General features: G+C 40.2%; 1 protein-coding gene across 5 annotated transcripts; it reads left to right on the forward strand.

The window, feature by feature from the left end:
- Positions 1 to 164: 164 nt before the first annotated feature.
- Positions 165 to 13654, forward strand: snx16 (sorting nexin 16). Of its 5 annotated transcripts, none has more exons than XM_086307226.1 (9): positions 165 to 320; positions 1584 to 2140; positions 2269 to 2355; positions 4934 to 5082; positions 5304 to 5373; positions 8236 to 8372; positions 8478 to 8594; positions 9994 to 10038; positions 11143 to 13654. In XM_086307226.1, the coding sequence occupies exons 2-8, from the start codon at positions 1724 to 1726 to the stop codon at positions 10010 to 10012; spliced, it is 996 nt and encodes a 331-aa protein (XP_086163352.1). In that variant the 5' UTR covers positions 165 to 320; positions 1584 to 1723; the 3' UTR covers positions 10013 to 10038; positions 11143 to 13654. The 5 variants fall into 5 exon arrangements, with proteins under 5 accessions (XP_086163352.1, XP_086163353.1, XP_086163355.1 ...); XM_086307227.1 differs by having other exon boundaries at positions 9994 to 10033; XM_086307229.1 differs by having other exon boundaries at positions 9997 to 10038.
- Positions 13655 to 18246: the final 4592 nt, after the last annotated feature.

The following is an 18246-nucleotide window of genomic DNA, read 5'->3' on the forward strand; positions in this document are numbered from 1 at the left end:
TTTCCCTACCTGCCTAAAACCTTTGTGTGTGTGTCTGTGTGTGTTTTCTGATAGTACCTGTTTCAAATCCCTTTAAGTCTTGTGTCTACTTTTTTGCTGAGGAATTACATTTTCTATATAGTATTAAGCGTGTTACTGCGCACTCTACTGGTTATGCAAAGGTACTGCCGTCATTGTGGTCAGAGTTCCAGCATGCTAACATGAAAACACAGAGGGAGGAGATACGGCGGCGGGTAAACAGCAACGGGGCAACTACACATTTGGCTCTATGTCTGTAGTAAACATATTTTCGGACAGAGAAGGATATCTGGACTCCTACGGTAAGCGAAAGACCTTTTCACTCGGGGTCGTCTTAGCTCGCTAGCTAACCTGAATGTAATGTGATACATGCCCGGTTCTTTCAGTGGGATGGGGGACGCACCAAACACGGTTTAAAACCGGGCTATTTAACTGTTGGTTTGTTTATTATTGGGAAAAATGCTACCAGGAGAATAAAAACAGATATCCGACGCAGTATTGGTAATTCTTGCTGCATTCGGCATTCAATTGTTGTTGTAAACAGCTATTATATCAGTAAAATTGTTGTTAGCGTACTTTGTATTGTAGTGAAACTAACTAGTGTTAGCTCATGTTAAAGTGTAGCTAACTTTGACGGTGAGAACGGTAACGTTTTATAAACTGTACTCTTGTGGTTTTCTGATAGTAGTTCTCTAAACTGAAAGGCGGGTTAACACTATTACACGACCATGTTTTGTTAATGAAGTTCTCAGAGCTCAGAAAGGACGTCGTGAATCGTAGTGAATGCGGTTAGCTTGCTTGCTAAAATAACATAGAGGGTAGCTATATCGTTAGCGACTTGGTCTAAAAATGGCATTTATGTTTACGAAGCAGGGCAATTACATTAGAAAGCCCGTGTTTTGTTGTAACGCTGGCTGCCGTCCCAGAGTTTTCGCCGTGTTTCACCAAAATAGCAGCAGGACCTTGTCAATTAGTGAGAGCCATAAATGACATGTCTCATTGTGTTTACTTCTTACATCTATCCTTTCATCCTCTTTCTGCTGCTGAGTTATTTTTTCCCTACTTTTGCCTGCCAGATTTTATTTATAATCGCTATATTTTTACAGCGTATATTCCCATTACGAGTACGTCAGTAGTATTCTTAAACGCTCTTCATTTGTACTCCTATGGAGTGGATTGACTGGTTTCTGAGCAGCTCTGAAGCTGAATTAACACGAACAAAATAGACAGGTAGCTGCTGATTTCTCTGGCCTCTCTCTTTCATGAAAACCAACATGCAGCTCTGTTTCATTCAAGTTGACATGTGAATCTAATCTTTACAGGCTTTTACCGTAATGAATTTTACACATAATACACAAATTCATAAATTATAAATCATATGGGGCTCGTGTCAATAATTCACGTGCCCTGGGTTTGTGAGGTACTTGACAGATTGTGCCACATTTATGTAGACTCAGGGCGAATTAAGTAGATTAGGTTTTAAATACAGATTATTTAGAGGCAGTGTAATGATCCTCCATATAATGTTACACCTAATAACTCCTGTTGTTGTTGTTTTTCTATAGAGTCTTCAATGTCAGCCCTTCAGGCTCAGAATTGCTGCTAGACTTCATCCTCACACAACACTACTGTACCAAGACAAGCTTGGTGTGAAAAGCTTTATTGACTTCTATGGTGGTGTGGCAGGAGTACACAACTCAGGAAGATGGCATCACCTTTTGTGCCTGTTCCTGTGCCCATGGACAGAGCCTTGTCCCGTGGTAGCAACAAGCTGAGACGGGCGCAGCGAGCTTCATCGCTAGGAAGTGTCTCCAGCAGCTCAGAGTCTTCGTCTTCAATCGCCAGGATGGCTGGGGAGGAACATGGGGGAGTCGGATGCGGAGAATTAGATTCCCAACATCAGTCTCGCTGTGCGGACAGGGGTGGCCGCAGCCGAACGCCCCCACCCCTTCAGAGCCCTGTGACACGGGCTAAGTTGAACGGGACTCTGGAACCATCTGTCGAATACTCGAGCTGTCCGCGGTCTATATCGGATCCTAGTGGTAGCCAGCAAGCTGAGGAGAGGCCTATCACCCCCACTGTGCTGGGGTATGAGGTCATGGAGGAGAGGGCCAAGTTCACGGTAGGAATCCAGAAAATTAGTTAGCATGGCAACCGCTGTCTGTGCTAGATTTAGTCTGTATTTATTAGTGACTAAACACTAAAGCAAACATGGTGAGCAGTTATTAACATCTGCCTTCTCTACTGCAGGTGTATAAGATCCTGGTGAGAAAGACTCTAGATGAGAGCTGGGTTGTTTTCAGAAGATACGCTGACTTCTCAAGACTCAATGACAAGGTGTGTTTGGGTGTGTTGTCTGTGCATGGGATTAAATGAGCCGTCCCAAACTGGAAAACTACATGAGGGTAAACCTTATTATAATCCTGCCACAACTGAAGCAACTGGTTTCGACTATCAATCCCTCTGCTTTCAGCAAGCTTTCTTTAGTTGTTGAATGCTCAGTGAACATGATTCGAGCTACACAAAGAAGCCTACTGTTCCCAAACAGCCAGCGGGCCTGAGCCAACTAGGAGCTCTGGTCTCTTGTGGTTTTCAGAGTATATAATCACAGTTAACAGAGGAGACATACTATTATATGAGAATACTATATGGATGGAGAAATCATGTAAAAGGTGTAAGGTTTGAAGAATTTAAGCCTATTAAAAGCAGCTCACAGTAATCATCAGTGGATGTCTCATTGAGAACATGTTTGTATCAATGAGACTGATCACAGTTTGGAAATCTGTCAGTATGAAGTGTGTTTTGATTATTCTGTTAGGATTAAATTTTTTAGCTCTACCTTGGAAAGGTTACAGGGATGAGAGTACTTGGCTGCCGTGAGTGAACGCTTCAGAGGGACCAGCAAATACGAGGCAGAAATACCTAGCATGATCTGTATAGTATGGTTTGTATAATAGAGCACTGACTCTGTACAGGGTGGTTCATCACAAACATTATTTTGAGGTTCAGACCTCAGTCAGCATAGCTTCACTGTGAAGTTTAATCGCATGGTGAAAGCAGACAGGTTTGCATACATGTTTACACACCCCAGGCCACCTCCCTCTGAGTAAATTGACACTGGGACCACATATTAACACAATGTCTCCTAAACCTCTCTACATACAGTCAAAAATATCACCAGACTTGTCCTAAATGTTGAATGCTCTTTGACTTCAATAGAGGGACTTTAGCACGATACAGTGAGGTTGTATGTTTATTCAGCAGAAACATTTGGCAACATGTTGTCATTTTTCTTGAAATCAATAGGCAGAACCTTTTATAGAAACCGTTATATACTCCAAAGAAAGTAGGCAGTCCTAGGTGACAGTGAGGATCTCAGGCTACGTCCACACTAATGCATCGTTTTCTCTCCATTTTGGCCTCCCGTCCACACTGAGGCAGCGTTTTCAAAACGCTCTCGAAAACGCATACATTTCAAAACAGTGTTTTCGCATCGCAGTGTTGACAGCAAAAACGGAGACGCATGTTAGTCATATGATGCAGTCATGTGACCAATTAAACAAAGAGTTCTAAACAAATGTCTGTCCTCCTCCAGAAAATCTTATGTACGCAAACGCACGTTGTAACTTATCTGGTTCGCGTCTTTTATTTTGACAGCGCACCTGCGGACCACTTATGTGCACCCCTGATTATACAGCAGTTGTTTTGTTTGCTCTCAATTTTGACAGCCCTATTAAAGATATATAAAGATATATCCAGATAACTTTTTCAAATTCTTTAATTCTCACTCGCTTTTGCAACTTTGTACTTTTGTGTTACTCGCAGCAACAACTCCACTTCATTGTTAGTCCATTTAAAAAACTCGGTGCTTTTTCTCAACATTTTGGTGCAACTTTTCAAAGAGCCGGAAAGTAAATAAACAGCTGACAGAAATGAGGCAGGTCGAATCTTCTAGCCTCAGAAATACCAACCTGGCAACATGTATGGGAAACACCTTGCGTAACCACAGCAAAACCCATGTGCTTTCTATTTGTATACTAATGTTTCAGACAGTCACACTTGTATACATACCTATTGTGTCCAGGCTATATTAAACCTCACACAACAAGTTTTCATGTAAAACTCTTCCAGCCTCCTACTCACTATGCAGCTATGAACATTTTACAAACAGTCTGGTTTTGCATGTAAACACTTTGCATATATCCTATCAAAGCTTAAGCTCAGAATGAAGCTGGAATAATAGGTTTATTAATAGAGGTACGTCTCACCACCCGTGACCATGGGAACAGTTTGTGAGGAAAGCATTTCTGCTGAATGAAGCCAAGTTTACTACAAGAAAGAATTCATGTTGGATTTAACACAGTGGTAAGTAACACATTAAGAAATGTGTAGTTGCACCAAAAATGCATGAGGTCTGTAATATGACACCAGCATAGCGCAGAACACTAATCTGGACTTTCACCTGTGTGATTAAAAAAGCTCATGAGATTTAAAGCTCATTTTGAAATTTTGTTGTTTTTTTTTGGGGGGGGGGGTTTAAGTGTTTTTGGATGTATGGTTGTATCTTGAATGCACGTGAAATAAAAATGTGACAATCTGATGACAGACTATTATGAAAAACATTTTTGATTATGACATTTCTGTGATTTGGTTATTTAGTAAGGTATATAGATCAGAAAGTAGCAGACCTGTGCTCTTTTGTTTGGATGCAGGTTTGATCCGAGCACAAAATCTAGACGAAGAGTGTGTTTGCTTTGTGGGCTGGAAGCGTTTTTCTTGGCCCGCCACCAACTTTATTACTTTTATCTCTGCATGATGTCTACACGGCCCTTACATGACTGTCTTTGCCCCTACAGCCTGTAGCTGAATGTAAGGGCAATCATTCACTGTGTGTGTCTGTGTGTATTTGTTCCAGCTGAAGGAGATGTTTCCAGGCTTCCGCCTCTCACTGCCTCCTAAGCGCTGGTTCAAAGACAACTATGACAGTAACTTCCTGGAAGACAGACAGTTAGGACTGCAAGCTTTTTTGCAAAACTTGGTTGCACACAAGGACATCGCCAACTGGTATGAGCCTATTATGTTTAATAATAAAAATGTTACTGGGCCATATTTTATGTCATGCTGGGTCATTATTGCAGACAAACCTTGCCGTAACTCTTAGTTTGTGTTGGCTGCATCAGAGCTATGTGGAAAATGCATGCATAGCTAAAAAGATAACTGATATCAGTGTGAGCTGACCTGTTTTCTAATCTTTCTAATCTTACATCATTTATTGTTCTTGACAGCCTGCCGGTGAGAGAGTTTCTGTGTCTCGATGATCCACCTGGGCCTTTTGACAGTCTGGAGGAGAGCAGGGTGAGTGTGCATTTAGAGTATGTGTAAGTTGGATGCTGAAGCTTTTGAGCATCAGTTACTTCTACTCCTCCTCCACATCTTGTCCCAGGATAGACACAGGACATGTAGCTGTCCTCTGCCTTTTAAGTTAATCATTACCTCTGGTGTTATTCAAATTTAGAAGGACGGGATTCCTCCCAGTTGAATCAGTGCATTCTTAGTTTTAAAGCTGTTTTGCAATTTGTTTATCCCTGCCATTAAGGAATATATTAAGGAAAACTACATCTGGCAACTGAAAATCTCATATGAAAGAACCGGAAAGCAGCTAACAGACTGAGCACTGTTCTTGGACTTTGCAGCAAACAGAGCCAACATGGAAAGTTATGGAAAGGAAACCCTTAATCTCATTACAAAAGACAGTGCAGTGAGATGTCAGGTGCCTAAACCATGATGGTATATGTCGTCTAGAGATGGCACGATACCACTTTTATGTCCGATACCGATATCGTAAATTTGGATATCTGCCAATACGATATGAATCCGATATAGTGTATTTTTTTGTTTTTTTATTATCTTGCTGCATTTTTTTTATAAGTTCAAACTCAAGTTTAAAAAAACCAAAACACTAAAGCTATTCTGTTAAACCTGTATGTAAAAAAAAAAAAAAAAAAAAAAAAAAAAATACACTGCACCTAAAATATTTGATAGTTCTGTAATACTGATCAATCTAATAAACTTAAACCTAGTCTATCCTCCCAATTCTGGTATTTTAAAGAGTACTTAGTGGAAATATTAAGCAACCTAACTAATAGGGTTCCAACTCCCAGCAAAAAAAAAAAAATAGGGAACCACCCCCCACCCTCCACCTCGTGATGCTTAATCGATGTAATCAACTTTAATTTAATGCACAAAAAAATGCACAGAAGTCAATTATTTTTCCACAATAATTAAATAGATTCAACATCTTTCTTCAACAGAATTGCAGACTGCACAGATGGTACCTTCCCAAAGGAAAAAGTAGTAAAGCTTACTAGAGATGGCACGATACCACTTTTTTATGTCCGATACTGATATCATAAATTTGGATATCTGCCGATACCGATATGAATCCGATATAGTGTTTTTTAATCAACAAAACTGTTTTTTTTAAATATCTTGCTGCATTTTGTATAAGTTCATACTCAAGTTTAAAACAACAACTACACTTAAGCTATTCTGTTATACCTATATGCAAAAAAAAAAAAAATTTCATAGTTCAGCAATACTGATCAATCTAATAAACTTAGACCTACACCATCCTCCCTATTCTGGTATTTTAAAGAGTGCTTAGCATAAATATTAAGCAACCTAACTAATAGGGTTCCAACTCCCAGCAACAACAAAAATAAATAAATAAAAAATAGGGAACCACCCCTCACGCTCCACCTCATGATGCTTAATCAACGTAATCAACCTTAATTTGATGCAGTGTGGAAAAAAAAATGCACAGAAATCAATTATTTTTCAAGAAATATTAAATAGATTCAACATCTTTCTTCAACAAAATTGCAGACTGCACAGATGGTACCTTCCCAAAGTAAAAAGTACTATAACTTACTAGGGTATATATATTAGTTACTATATACAGTAATTGACTTCTATTCATTTTACATCAAATTAAAACTTTGGGTGTAAGATTCGGATAATTATTTATTAAAAGCTAGACATTTTAAATGAGAATAAGAAAGAAAAGTATGTCTTTGTGCCCCCTTTTCCCTGTTCATGCCCTATCGGCCCCCCTGGCTAAACTTTGCTAGATCCGCCCCTGCACAGTTACCAGCGTCAGCTGTAGAAAAAGATCCTCGAGTAGAAAGTAATAATAAATAAATTCTAACAACAGATTATCAAGCTTAAACGTGCTGCTGTTGTTCAGCCGCTGGTTTCCTCTTTCTGGTGCAAAGTGGGCCAAAAACAAACCAGAGAGACGGACTCGCGACAGAAAAGCCGATCAGCTGATCATTAAGCAGTTTCATGATTGAAGTAGCAGCCAGAAGAGGCAGTCGCTCCATATATCGTTTGGCAAGCTTAACGCAGGAATGCTTTACAAACATTCAGAGATGGACTTACACACTTGCTTTACTTCTCTCGGGATAACTTTGTCGGAGATGAAATGCCGGGTTGCTAGCGAAGCTCCACATGCTATCCAGACCACCGACAGGTCCCGCATGCCACAGCTGCTCTATCACGTGATGCATACTGCTCCGACGTGCTAACGTTCTGAGGTGAGTTACGGCGTGTTGCAAGTTTTGTGAGGTGCTTTCGTGATATTTAATGGATCGGATTACATTTTTTATTTTTCTCCGATATCCGATCCAGTAATTTAGGTGAGTATCGGACCGATACCGATACGTAATATCGGTCCATCTCTAAAGCTTACTAGGGTTTATTAGACTTAATAGTTACTATATACAGTAATTGACTTCTATTCATTTTACATCAAATTAAAACTTTGGGTGTAAGATTCAGATAATTATTTATTAAAAGCTAGACATTTTAAATGAGAATAAGAAAGAAAAGGATGTCTTTGTGCCCCCCTTTCCCCTGTTCATGCCCTATCGGCCCCCCTGGCTAAACTTTGCTAGATCCACCCCTGCACAGTTACCAGCCGTCAGCTAGAAAAGGATCCTGGTGTAGAAAGTAATATTAAAAAAATTCTAACAACAGCTTATCAAGGTTAAATGTGCATCAAATGCATGCTGAAGCTTTTGGCACAGACCTCACAGCCCGCTGGGCCTTTTCAATTCACGAACTTCTGAAGAAAACCCCATTGTTGTTATCTATATGGTATTTTGACCATGTAAAGATGTAAATATTTTCTGCTCCTCATTTCCCCCCTTCTTCTAGGCGTTCTGTGAGACTCTGGAGGAGAGCAACTATCGTCTTCAGAAGGAGCTGCTAGAGAAGCAAAAGGAGATTGCCTCCCTAAAGAGGAGACTGGAGGAGAGGGAGCAAGCCATCCTACTACTGGAAAAGCATATCAAGTCAGTAGATAAACACAACCGTATGCATCCTTAGAGAGATTCACAAAAGTCTCACATGTGAGAGGAGAATGACCTTTTGGATGTGTGTGTGAATCTCTGTTGCAGCGATGAGTGTGTTAGTCCAGAGTCTCCATGTCGACTGTCAGCTCAGGGCAGTGAGAGCAGTGCAGATGTGGAGTCATCTGCTGCAGAGGCCGATCAGGACATCCCTGAAGACACCGGGTAAGAGACGCTCGCATAAACCACAAATGGCAACGATAAAACAAGGAGTAGGTTTGATCTACTACTCCTCTAATGTGCTCCTGACACCAACCAAAGTTCATGTGATTTCCACAGAATTATATCTGTTTATGCTGCCACAGCATCGAAGTTAAAGCAGATTTTCCATTTATTTTAAAAGTGGATCAAAGGTCGAGGGGCAAGGTTCATTTGTGAATTTAAACCACCTTAAGGAGCATTCTCGTAAGGTTAACAGGCTTTCTTGCAAGGCATTTCAGTCCATTTGATTTTGTCCGTCTTGCACAAAACTTGCATGTTTTTTGATATTCGTGATAATCTGGAGTTAATAAAACCCCACATAAGACCATCAGGAAAGTTAAAGGCATCACGGCTCATAAACTGCTGGAAGCCTTGAAGCCAAATGAATAAATGATGTGTTGGATTTACAACTGCAGTTAATGTAGTAAACTGGAGATGACTGAAAATCTCAAAAGCTCATTATTAAAACCACTAGTAGAATTTGTCTTATCTGAGGACGTGCAGTTTTCTGCGACTGATTAGGGTGAAAACGGTTTGCACAGCAGAGAACTTGATTTATAGGCCCTGAAGAGTGTGCACCTCTCTTACTTCATCCTCTACAACCTAATTTAATTAAATGACAGTATTTACTGATCTCATAGGAGTAAGACTCACAGAGTGCAAGGTTCGGTGTATCTTTCCTCCTCATGGAAAAGGTTTTCACATTTTTAAGCAAGTAGAAAACCGTTTTAATATCAGAATTTAAAAAATGTTCTTTACTGTCAGTAGAAGAGTTAAATTTCGAACATGTAAATAGACAGAAAACAAAAAAGTAAAGACATCAAGTTGTCATAAATATCTCTAAATCTACACAATGTTTATGCTCAAAAAGGAGTGATGTTTACACTTTTAAAGAAACACGAAAAATAAAAATCAACATCACGCAGAAAGGAAGTTGTTCAGTTGTTGGGAATGAATACTGAAATCGACTCTGGTGTTTGCACGGTTTTCTCACTACAATGGGCGTTGTGGGTTTGAACTGTGGTTCTCATCACTGCCCAGATGTTGTTTTTTATTCCAGGATTGGACATTATTTACCAAATACTGGCTGTTGTTATGTTTCTGGTATTTTGAAATCAAAAAATACAAATGTCAACGTTTCAGTGATGAGTTTCAGACCCACACGAGAGTCATAAAGACGGCACACACTAGTGTGTAAATGTAGTTATGGTAATAAAAAAAAAAATGGCGTATGCATGTCTGTGAAGATGTTTCTGGTTTAAGGAGAAGATAATTATCATTAATATTCTAAACCTTGTTCCACTTTCTCCTTTTCTTTTTTTAAAATATGTTTTCACTTGTTTTTCACTCTCATATTTCACAGCAGTGCTGCCCCAATGTGAAAATAAAGAGCCCCATAACATGTGAGGTACTTTCAATTGCAGCTCAGCAGGCTAACACTGTGGCATACTGTTTCCTCCCCCCACTCTGTTCTTCTTGCCAATAACATGCATCCCACTGCTAACTGCACAGTAAAGATGTCATGTTTAATGATGTTGGCGTGTTTAAGGATGGGTTCGGATTGCTTTCAAGTCGGTCTAAGTGCAGCGCTCACATGGTAAATGTGCGTTTAATTCCCGTGTTCCCCGGAGCTGCACACATTACATGTAAGTGCTGTATTAAGATTTATTTGAAAAATAAACAAACCTGTCTTTAAAGTGCTCGGAGTCGGGATGTTTCTCCGGATTGGGGTGATTTCACTTTCAGTAAAACTAGTTCAGAAAAATGTCTCCTGATCAAAGTCCGGTCTTAACAAACCACATATTGATTTAAACCTGTCACAGGATTATGCTTTTTAAGGGACAACTATCTGAGTTAAAGGATGTGTTTAAAAATAGTCTAGTTTTAAAGCAAGTGACCTGAAATTGATTTTGCCCCAGCTGTGGTGTGTATTTGTTGTACTCCAACGTCCTGTCCTCTCTTCTGTCTGTGCTGCACTGCACTCCTGCATCACATATGACTAACAAATGGTGTTTGTGCCTCCTTTTCACGTGGTGATGTATGTTCATTACATGACCATTGTAGGTGTTTGGATTTGAGGGAGTGCAGGTTTTTCTTTCTTCCTATTCTCGTCTGTTGGATTGACAGCTTCTATAAAAGTACTACTGTATATAATGCTTTGTGAGTGCACGTGATGTTTGAGGATGTAGACGGGATGTAAACAGTCCTGATGCCCTTATCTGTTATCACTTGTGTTTTAACAGATGCTATATAGAGTTGGATAGCAAGCCTGTCTCGCTGTGTTCTCAGGGGACCTGTACGTGCAGTATTCTGGTGCTGCGGCATCAATAACTTGATGTCTCGGTCTCCCCACATCAATGCCTCACACTTTGAGCTATTCTAGTCTCTCGCATCTGCATTTCCTCTTTGGATCTTTGTCTGTCTGTCTTTGTGTTGCCTGATGTTCTCTCGTCCCGTTACCTTCTGTCACGTGCTCAGTGTATTTCTTCTGCTCTGACTTCCCTCTCTCCAGTGGCAGGTGTGAGGTGCAGCCTGTGCGATCCTCTGCCTGTTGGTGCGGTCCGTCGCTCAGCGTCTCTCCTCCCGTCATCCAGGTCACTCAGCTCTACCACAAGAACTCAGAACACTAACAATAAACCCGGGTCTTCCTCGTCATCTCTTTTTGTTCTCCCTGCCTTCTTTTCCTCCTCCTCACTGCAGCATTAGTCCACATGTTTGTTTGGGTTGTTTGTTTTTTAGTTTTTCTTGTGTTCTTATTTGTACTTTGCCTTTACCACGTCCTTTCACATCTCATCTTACTACCTGTCAGAGGGCAAGTGATGTTTCATTGTCCAGTCATGGAGTTGGATGATACCTCAAGATCTGGACTTAAAAGAGAATGGTTGTATACTAAAAGCAACAAACCATGGGAAATTTTATCCGGCACCTACAGAAGATGTTGAACACCTTGTTGGGACTTTGGACTAAATGGATCTGTCTGACAGTGTGTTTGGATTTCTTGGTCCTGATGATTCACTTTTGAACCCAGTGTGTATCCACAAGACCTCATGAGTTAGAGCCCAAAGCCAAAGTCTGAATTTTTGACCAAAAAGGAGAAAAGGGCAGATTTCACAATTGTGACAATCTATATGAAATCTGAATTATAATCTCAATAGTTTTCGCTGCAGTCCTTTGCCTTATGGTATCTTAGTTGTTATGAGAGGCCCTCTTTATAAACCAGGGAAACGACACCCCCGTGTGGCTGTTCAAATAAAAGTCTGACTCAGGATAAGCAGGTAACAGGTGTGTTTGACAGAGGATTGGTAACGATTGGTCTGCAGGTACTTCATCTCATTGCAGTGTACTGCCATTTACTGTTATTGTGGTAGACGGTCCTTCCGTCTTGAAAATTGCCATTGTGTCTCCACTTTCCGGTGCATCTAAAAGCTACATTCCACCCTGTTTTAGTGCCATGTGTCATAAATCATGTCCTGATGGGGGCATTTAGTCTGTACCATACTGTGTCAAAGCCAAGGAATGTAAAGGTCGACATGTATACTAATCGTGTCGTTACCAAGAAACATTCCTGCATATATGCATAAACATTTGAAGGCATTAATTTTCCAGGTGAAGGTCATTTCACAAATCTTTACACCAGACCTCTCCTGGCACTTCTTCTGGATTTCCTTTTTTTTTTTTTTTTCAAGGCCTACTGTGGCGTGATTAAAGGACAAGAATGGCATTTTTGCTCACATATGTAGGAATGAGGATTTGGTTTTAGCTGCTGTGGATTTTAAGATATCAGATCTAACAGCTACTTCTTCGTATTTTGATAATCCACGTAGGACGTTGTCGATTGTTTTGTTTTTTTTCTACTGGCATTGCAGTTACAGCAATAGTCACGTTAGTCATGTTTTGGGGCATCCTAGGAAACCTCGACAGAATTTTTATTTCAGATGTTTCAAAATCCCAGCTGATAAAACTATCGACCAGGTGAGATACTCAGGAGTATAATTATAGAATTATAACTATATAATTTGGGTGAAAGACACAAAGAGGTGAAAGCTCCTCAAGTATACAGTGGTGCTATTCTTTTTACCTGAAAAATCCTAAAGTTTAAGACCTGACGGGCTGGAAAAAGAGGGAAAACAAGGCCAACGTAGTCATCGTTTTAAAGCCTTCAAAGCTTGTTAGGATGCAAAACCATCGGGCTGGTATTTGAGGAAGAAGTGAATGCCACAGGCAACTAATAAACTCACAGTTTAGCTTTGTTGGCTCTTTATCTGCATCAAGACTGTTATTCATTAAATCATCCACTAAAGCCATATTTTTACACTTAAGAGCACTTGAGAGGCAGACGTTTCACGTGTGATCGAGTGTGCTGAGCAGCTGTTGTTTTCACTCTTTCATGATGACTACGAAGGATATAATGGCTACGGGGGATGTTGACTTGTCTCAAACTAGGCCTGGAACAGGTCATGTGATGCACTTTATGGATGAATGGCAACACGCAATGTTTGCTAGGATATTGTTTTTACTATTATAACACAGAAATATGCCTTTTAGCTCACCTGATTTGTCCTGGCTCCCAACTGTATATGAAATGTCACAGCTTGGTTAACTTGTATTTAGTTCTGTTTGTCTGTAAATTCATTTGTTGTATAATTCTAAGTGCCTTGAATATTTCCACTCGGCTCTTTTTTTTTTTTTTTTATATGTTGGAATAGCTTTATAGGTTTGTGTACAACGTGTGACATATCCACTACATCCCCCTGATGGAACTAATGTTTTAAAAACACTTCTGTGTATATGTGAAAGAGATGCTTTTGTTATATTACATGAACTGATATGGAAATTTAGTTCAGATATACACTTGTAGTTGCACTATAAAAATTGACATAATCTGTAATGTCCCCAATTGAAAGGGTTTATTCACTGAGTAATCTGAAATGTATGCTGTAGATATTGTTACACATGCTATAGCAAAAATGTTTATCAGAAATATTTAATTCACATGCAATTAAACACGGAGTGATATATTGAAAGCATGTGTTTCCTGTGTCCTCACATTTAAAGCCTTCACTGTGTTTTCAGACAAGCTATAACATAACTGCAGAAGTTCATACTTCCATAAAGAAACAAATCTGTCCAAACCATCATTTTGTCTTTACTTCTGTAAACCCCCCACAACCTTTTTAATACGCAGCTTTATGGAGGAACTCCCTTGATCACTGTACGCATGCTGTCCAAACAGTAAGTACTTGCAGCGCCCACATGGAAGTAATTTTATTCCGGCACGGTGTAACACTCGAGGAGGCTGACTTTAAAAGGTGCTGTGGCTTTTCCACAGGCTTTCCTTACCTCAGCTGCATAATGGGTGACCGGAGACAGTTATAATCGTATCTCTATGAAACGCCGCCGCCATTGTCTCAAGGCACAGGGCAAAGTACAAGTGTAGATTTCCATTGCTGAATGCAGTGCAGTACTGTCTTTTGTCCAGAACATTAATGTTAAAATTGAAATATACATGAATTTCTTGATTAAAGACGAGTTTCATTGTAAGCAGGTGGTTTCATGTGCTGAGTTGCCTAATACACCATTAATCTCTCACATGTAGAAATGTGAAAACTAATATGCACTTGAGTACATAGTTTATATCATATAATGTTCTAGGATTGAAGCCAGAGAAGTTTGAAGGAAAAATCAGTGATCCATGTGCATCGTGCTGAAATAAGACAGTTTATTTATAGCTGGTTAATCCTGGTGGTTATAGTTAGAAAACATGTGTTTGCAGATTTCTTCTAATCTAACCCTGTTTGTCTGCAAGCCTCTTATTTGTATCTAAACATCACGTGACCACCGACTGCTGATTAATTTTCACTCTCATGTAAGGATCATTAGAAAACCTTGATCTTTTTTCATAAGGATTTTACTCCATTTATCTGCATTACTGTGAGTGTTTCACATCCCTGGGGAGGAAATTTATCTCACTTAATAAATGAAATTGTCAATTTAAAAACTGCATTTTTGTATTTACTCAGGATCTCTTTGTCTAATATTTAGTGTTTGATCTTAAATCTGTAAACGTCAGAAAAAACTAAGAAATCAGAAGGGGGGCAACTACTTTTTCACAGTATGTCTGTTTATCACTGAAACTAGTGGCTACAGCTGAACATGGGTCAAACTGGCTGTAAGACAGTGGCATAGAGAGCATACCTGAAGCGATTCTTAGTGGAGAGCGCTGAACTTACATTTTTGAAAAGGAAATTGTGTTTTTAGGAGAGACAAACGAGTACAGGTCAGCATTAATACTCCACACATGGACAAAAAAGACATTCAAAGACAGTCTGAAAATGTTTATGATATCAGTGAATATGGGTTATTGGCCAAACCAGTATGTATGTACATAAATGATCTTTGATATCCAGTTAGCCAAGAGGATGATTATCTCCAGGCGCTGTTGGGCCAGGGCTTCATGTGCTGCAGAGATCAACCGAGGTTTTTAACACGATCTGAGAAATGTGTTGTTGAATGACCAAGTTAAGTGTGTTTTTCTGTTTCCTAGATTTTAATTGCAAATATATGACAATTCCTCAAACATGTCAAGTTGTTTTCCACCCGCTAGATGGATACCAAGTGGTGCAGTGGTTCACACTGTTTCCTCACAGCAAGAAGGCTCTAAACTTGAATCTGCCGGCTGGCTGGGAGCCTTCCTCTGTGGGGTTCACGTGTTCTCCCTGTGACTGTGTGGGTTTGCTCTGACAGTCTTATTTAATACTGGTGATGGGATGTGGGTTCAGACTGAGGTATAACGTCAGGGAGAGCCAAGGCCAACATAACAAACAAAACATCCCTGATGTAGAAATAAAAGAAACTTACCTAACTCCAAAGAAACAAAATATACAACCTCTAACCATAACCTACCTAACAACACATAAACAGGAGAAAACAGGGTGTCAAAACAAAAGGCAGCTCTCCCCTACAAGCAGTCTGAACATGAAAACAACAATGCTCATACAAGATACAAAGGCATGCAAGCCTGCACAGGTATGGCAACCAAAATGGCCAGAGGGCACAGAAGCACAGCTCCACAGGCCTTAAATAGTGCTCTGCTGATTACCAATTAGCCGGACTCTGCGCAGCATCCAATCAGGACAGAGGAGGTGGAGCCTGGACAAAACAAAGGGTAAGGAGAAGAGACATCCTCCTGGGGGATGTAACAGTCTGTTATTCAACACTTGTGAGTACCTGTGTCTGTGCTTCCTATTTTTAGTTTACAACACTGCACTCCACCTTGTACTTGTTTGCAAAGGTGTCAGGAGAAAGTAAATATAAAACGAAAACATGGCAGCACAGCTCAGGTTTGCAAAGCTGTATCTGAACAAACCTCAGGGCTTCTGGAACAGCGTCCTTTGGACAGAGGATACAAAAGTGATGGCGACTGGCCATAACACAGCATCATGTTGGGTGAAATCCAAAAAAGAATAATGGCACAAACACCTCATACAAGCACAGTGGTGGAGGGGTGATGATTTGGGCTTGTTATGCAGCCACATGACCTGGACGCTCATTTTTCTGGAGTCTTGGCTGAAACTCCACACACGGGCCACCCAACAGGACAATGATTCCAAGCAAAACTGCAAAAATATGCCAGAAGGACTGAAAAAGCAAAGAATCAAGGTGTTGCAAGGGCCCGGTCAAAGTCCAGAACTCAACACCATTAAAATAATGCAAACTTTAGAGCGCTGCGTATAAACCGAGGCCAGCAAACCTCAATAAACTGAATCAATGCTGTGAAGGAAAGTGGGCCAAAATTCCTGAATGATGTGAGAAACTGATAGTCATACAGAAAACAGTTGCTTTGAGTTATTGCTGCTGAAGGTGGTTCTTCAGCTTTGACACGTTACAAGGAAGGAACTCTGCCAGGCTCTTTTTAAATGCATATATACACATAGTTTAAATAGTGTAATCTTTCATATATGGTGGGCCCTTGTTTATCGCTGGAGTTACGTTCTAATAACCCGCGATAGGTGAAATACACGAAGTAGCAACTTTGTTTTTTTACAGTTATTATAGATGTTGTGAGGCTGTAAAACACTACACACTTTATACACTTTTCTCAGACAGGCGTGGACATTTTCACACTTTTCTCTCTTGTTTAAACACTCTCAAAGTTCAAACCTTCGTAGAAAAATAAGTCCAGTATTATAGAAGGAAACCAAAGATTAAACCCTGTTTTCAGGTCCAGAACATGGGAATAGAGCAGCTGCCAGAAAACTCAACATTAATGAATCGATGGTACGGACGTGGAGGAAGCAAGAAGAATGAGTTGAGTAAAGTTTGACTTATCTGACTGTTTTGTTTCGCTTAACGCGCCTTATAATCCGGAAAATACGGTAACTTCTACTTTCCTTTAGCATGTCCAGAAGTCCAACTTTCTGTGCGATTGTTAGCATCTTCCTCTGCCTTTTGGATGCTACCTCAGGTGCCTTTGATGGTGCGAAACATCGACGTTGTTGTGTTTGTTGGGGAGAAAACTTACAAACATACAGTGCAGCACTTCTGAGTCACACTGCCAGCGATCGAAAATTTATGTAAATTTGACAAGCTGAACACAGTCTGTACTGTACGGGAGACACTGCAAGGAGGAGATTTATTGATGATGGTCTACAGCCAATCAGGACGCAGAACATAATGCGGCGTTAAAAAAAAAAAGCATGCAAAATTGCACAAAAAAAAAAATCCATGAAACAGCGAGGCCGCGAAAGGTGAACCGCGTTATAGCGAGGGACGACTGTACTGTAAAGACATAATTGTGCCTCTGCTGACCTGCAGAGTGCACCTTCTAATCATTTTATTACTCCCTCTGTTCTGGTTTCAGTCCCACTACCACCCTTTTAGTAACAACACTGACTTAAGTAAAGATGCAAAGTATATTAGTTACCATCAGTGCCCGCTCTTTATGTGATGCCACTTTCGTTTGGGCTTTGACATTTCTACTCTCAGCTTTTGAGTTGTGATGTTGTATGTCTCCTTTTCCTGTGTTGACTCACAGTTTCAAGTGGAGGACACAGACACCAGCTCTCCTCCCATGTGTCTCAAGTGGGAAGTTCTTCTGAACGTTTTCAAGGAACCAGTTAAAGACCCTTCGGGGACTTTCCCCATGAACTGCTTTTTATAAGATTGGTTTTGTGGCAGGTTTCAAGCTCAATAAAGAGAATAATTTGTGTGCCCTCTGCTCCCTGAAGATGTTTGCATATTCCCGGTTAAAATAATAAAAGATGGATGACATCCATAGCGCCATGGCAGCTCACTGTCGATCTTTTCTGGCCTACTGAGCCTTTTTAAAAACAAAAACAACAACATCTGACAGTGACGGAGGCGCTGAGTCTGGTTTTCATATCCTGGCGCATATAGAATTTTTCTTGGATGCTCTTAGTTGCACAGAACCATCTGGGTCATATTTTTCTTGACAGATTGAAATAAAGTAACGGCTTTTTTTAACGGCTTCTTAGGTTTCCATTAAAAGTCGTCATTCATTAAATGCAAGTCATCTTAAATTATCTGTTTGGAAGCTGCCACTGAAAACCTTAAGGCCTTTGTTCCTCGCAATATACTGCTGTTCATTTCTACATAT

This window comes from Aulonocara sp. 'chitande type north' Nkhata Bay, linkage group LG9, assembly GCF_057382095.1.
Source record: "Aulonocara sp. 'chitande type north' Nkhata Bay isolate Kocher_YH1m ecotype deep benthic linkage group LG9, A_spYH_male_GT1.1, whole genome shotgun sequence".
Classification (NCBI taxonomy): Eukaryota; Metazoa; Chordata; class Actinopteri; order Cichliformes; family Cichlidae; genus Aulonocara; species Aulonocara sp. 'chitande type north' Nkhata Bay.

Excerpts from the sequence above, each read along its gene's own strand:
- snx16 (XM_086307225.1), top strand. The coding sequence starts at position 1,724 with ATGGCATCACCTTTTGTGCCTGTTCCTGTGCCCATGGACAGAGCCTTG. Across the intron at positions 2,141-2,268 it reads AGGAGAGGGCCAAGTTCACG|GTGTATAAGATCCTGGTGAG; the intron begins GTAGGAATCCAG and ends TCTCTACTGCAG. Across the intron at positions 5,374-8,235 it reads ACAGTCTGGAGGAGAGCAGG|GCGTTCTGTGAGACTCTGGA; the intron begins GTGAGTGTGCAT and ends CCCTTCTTCTAG.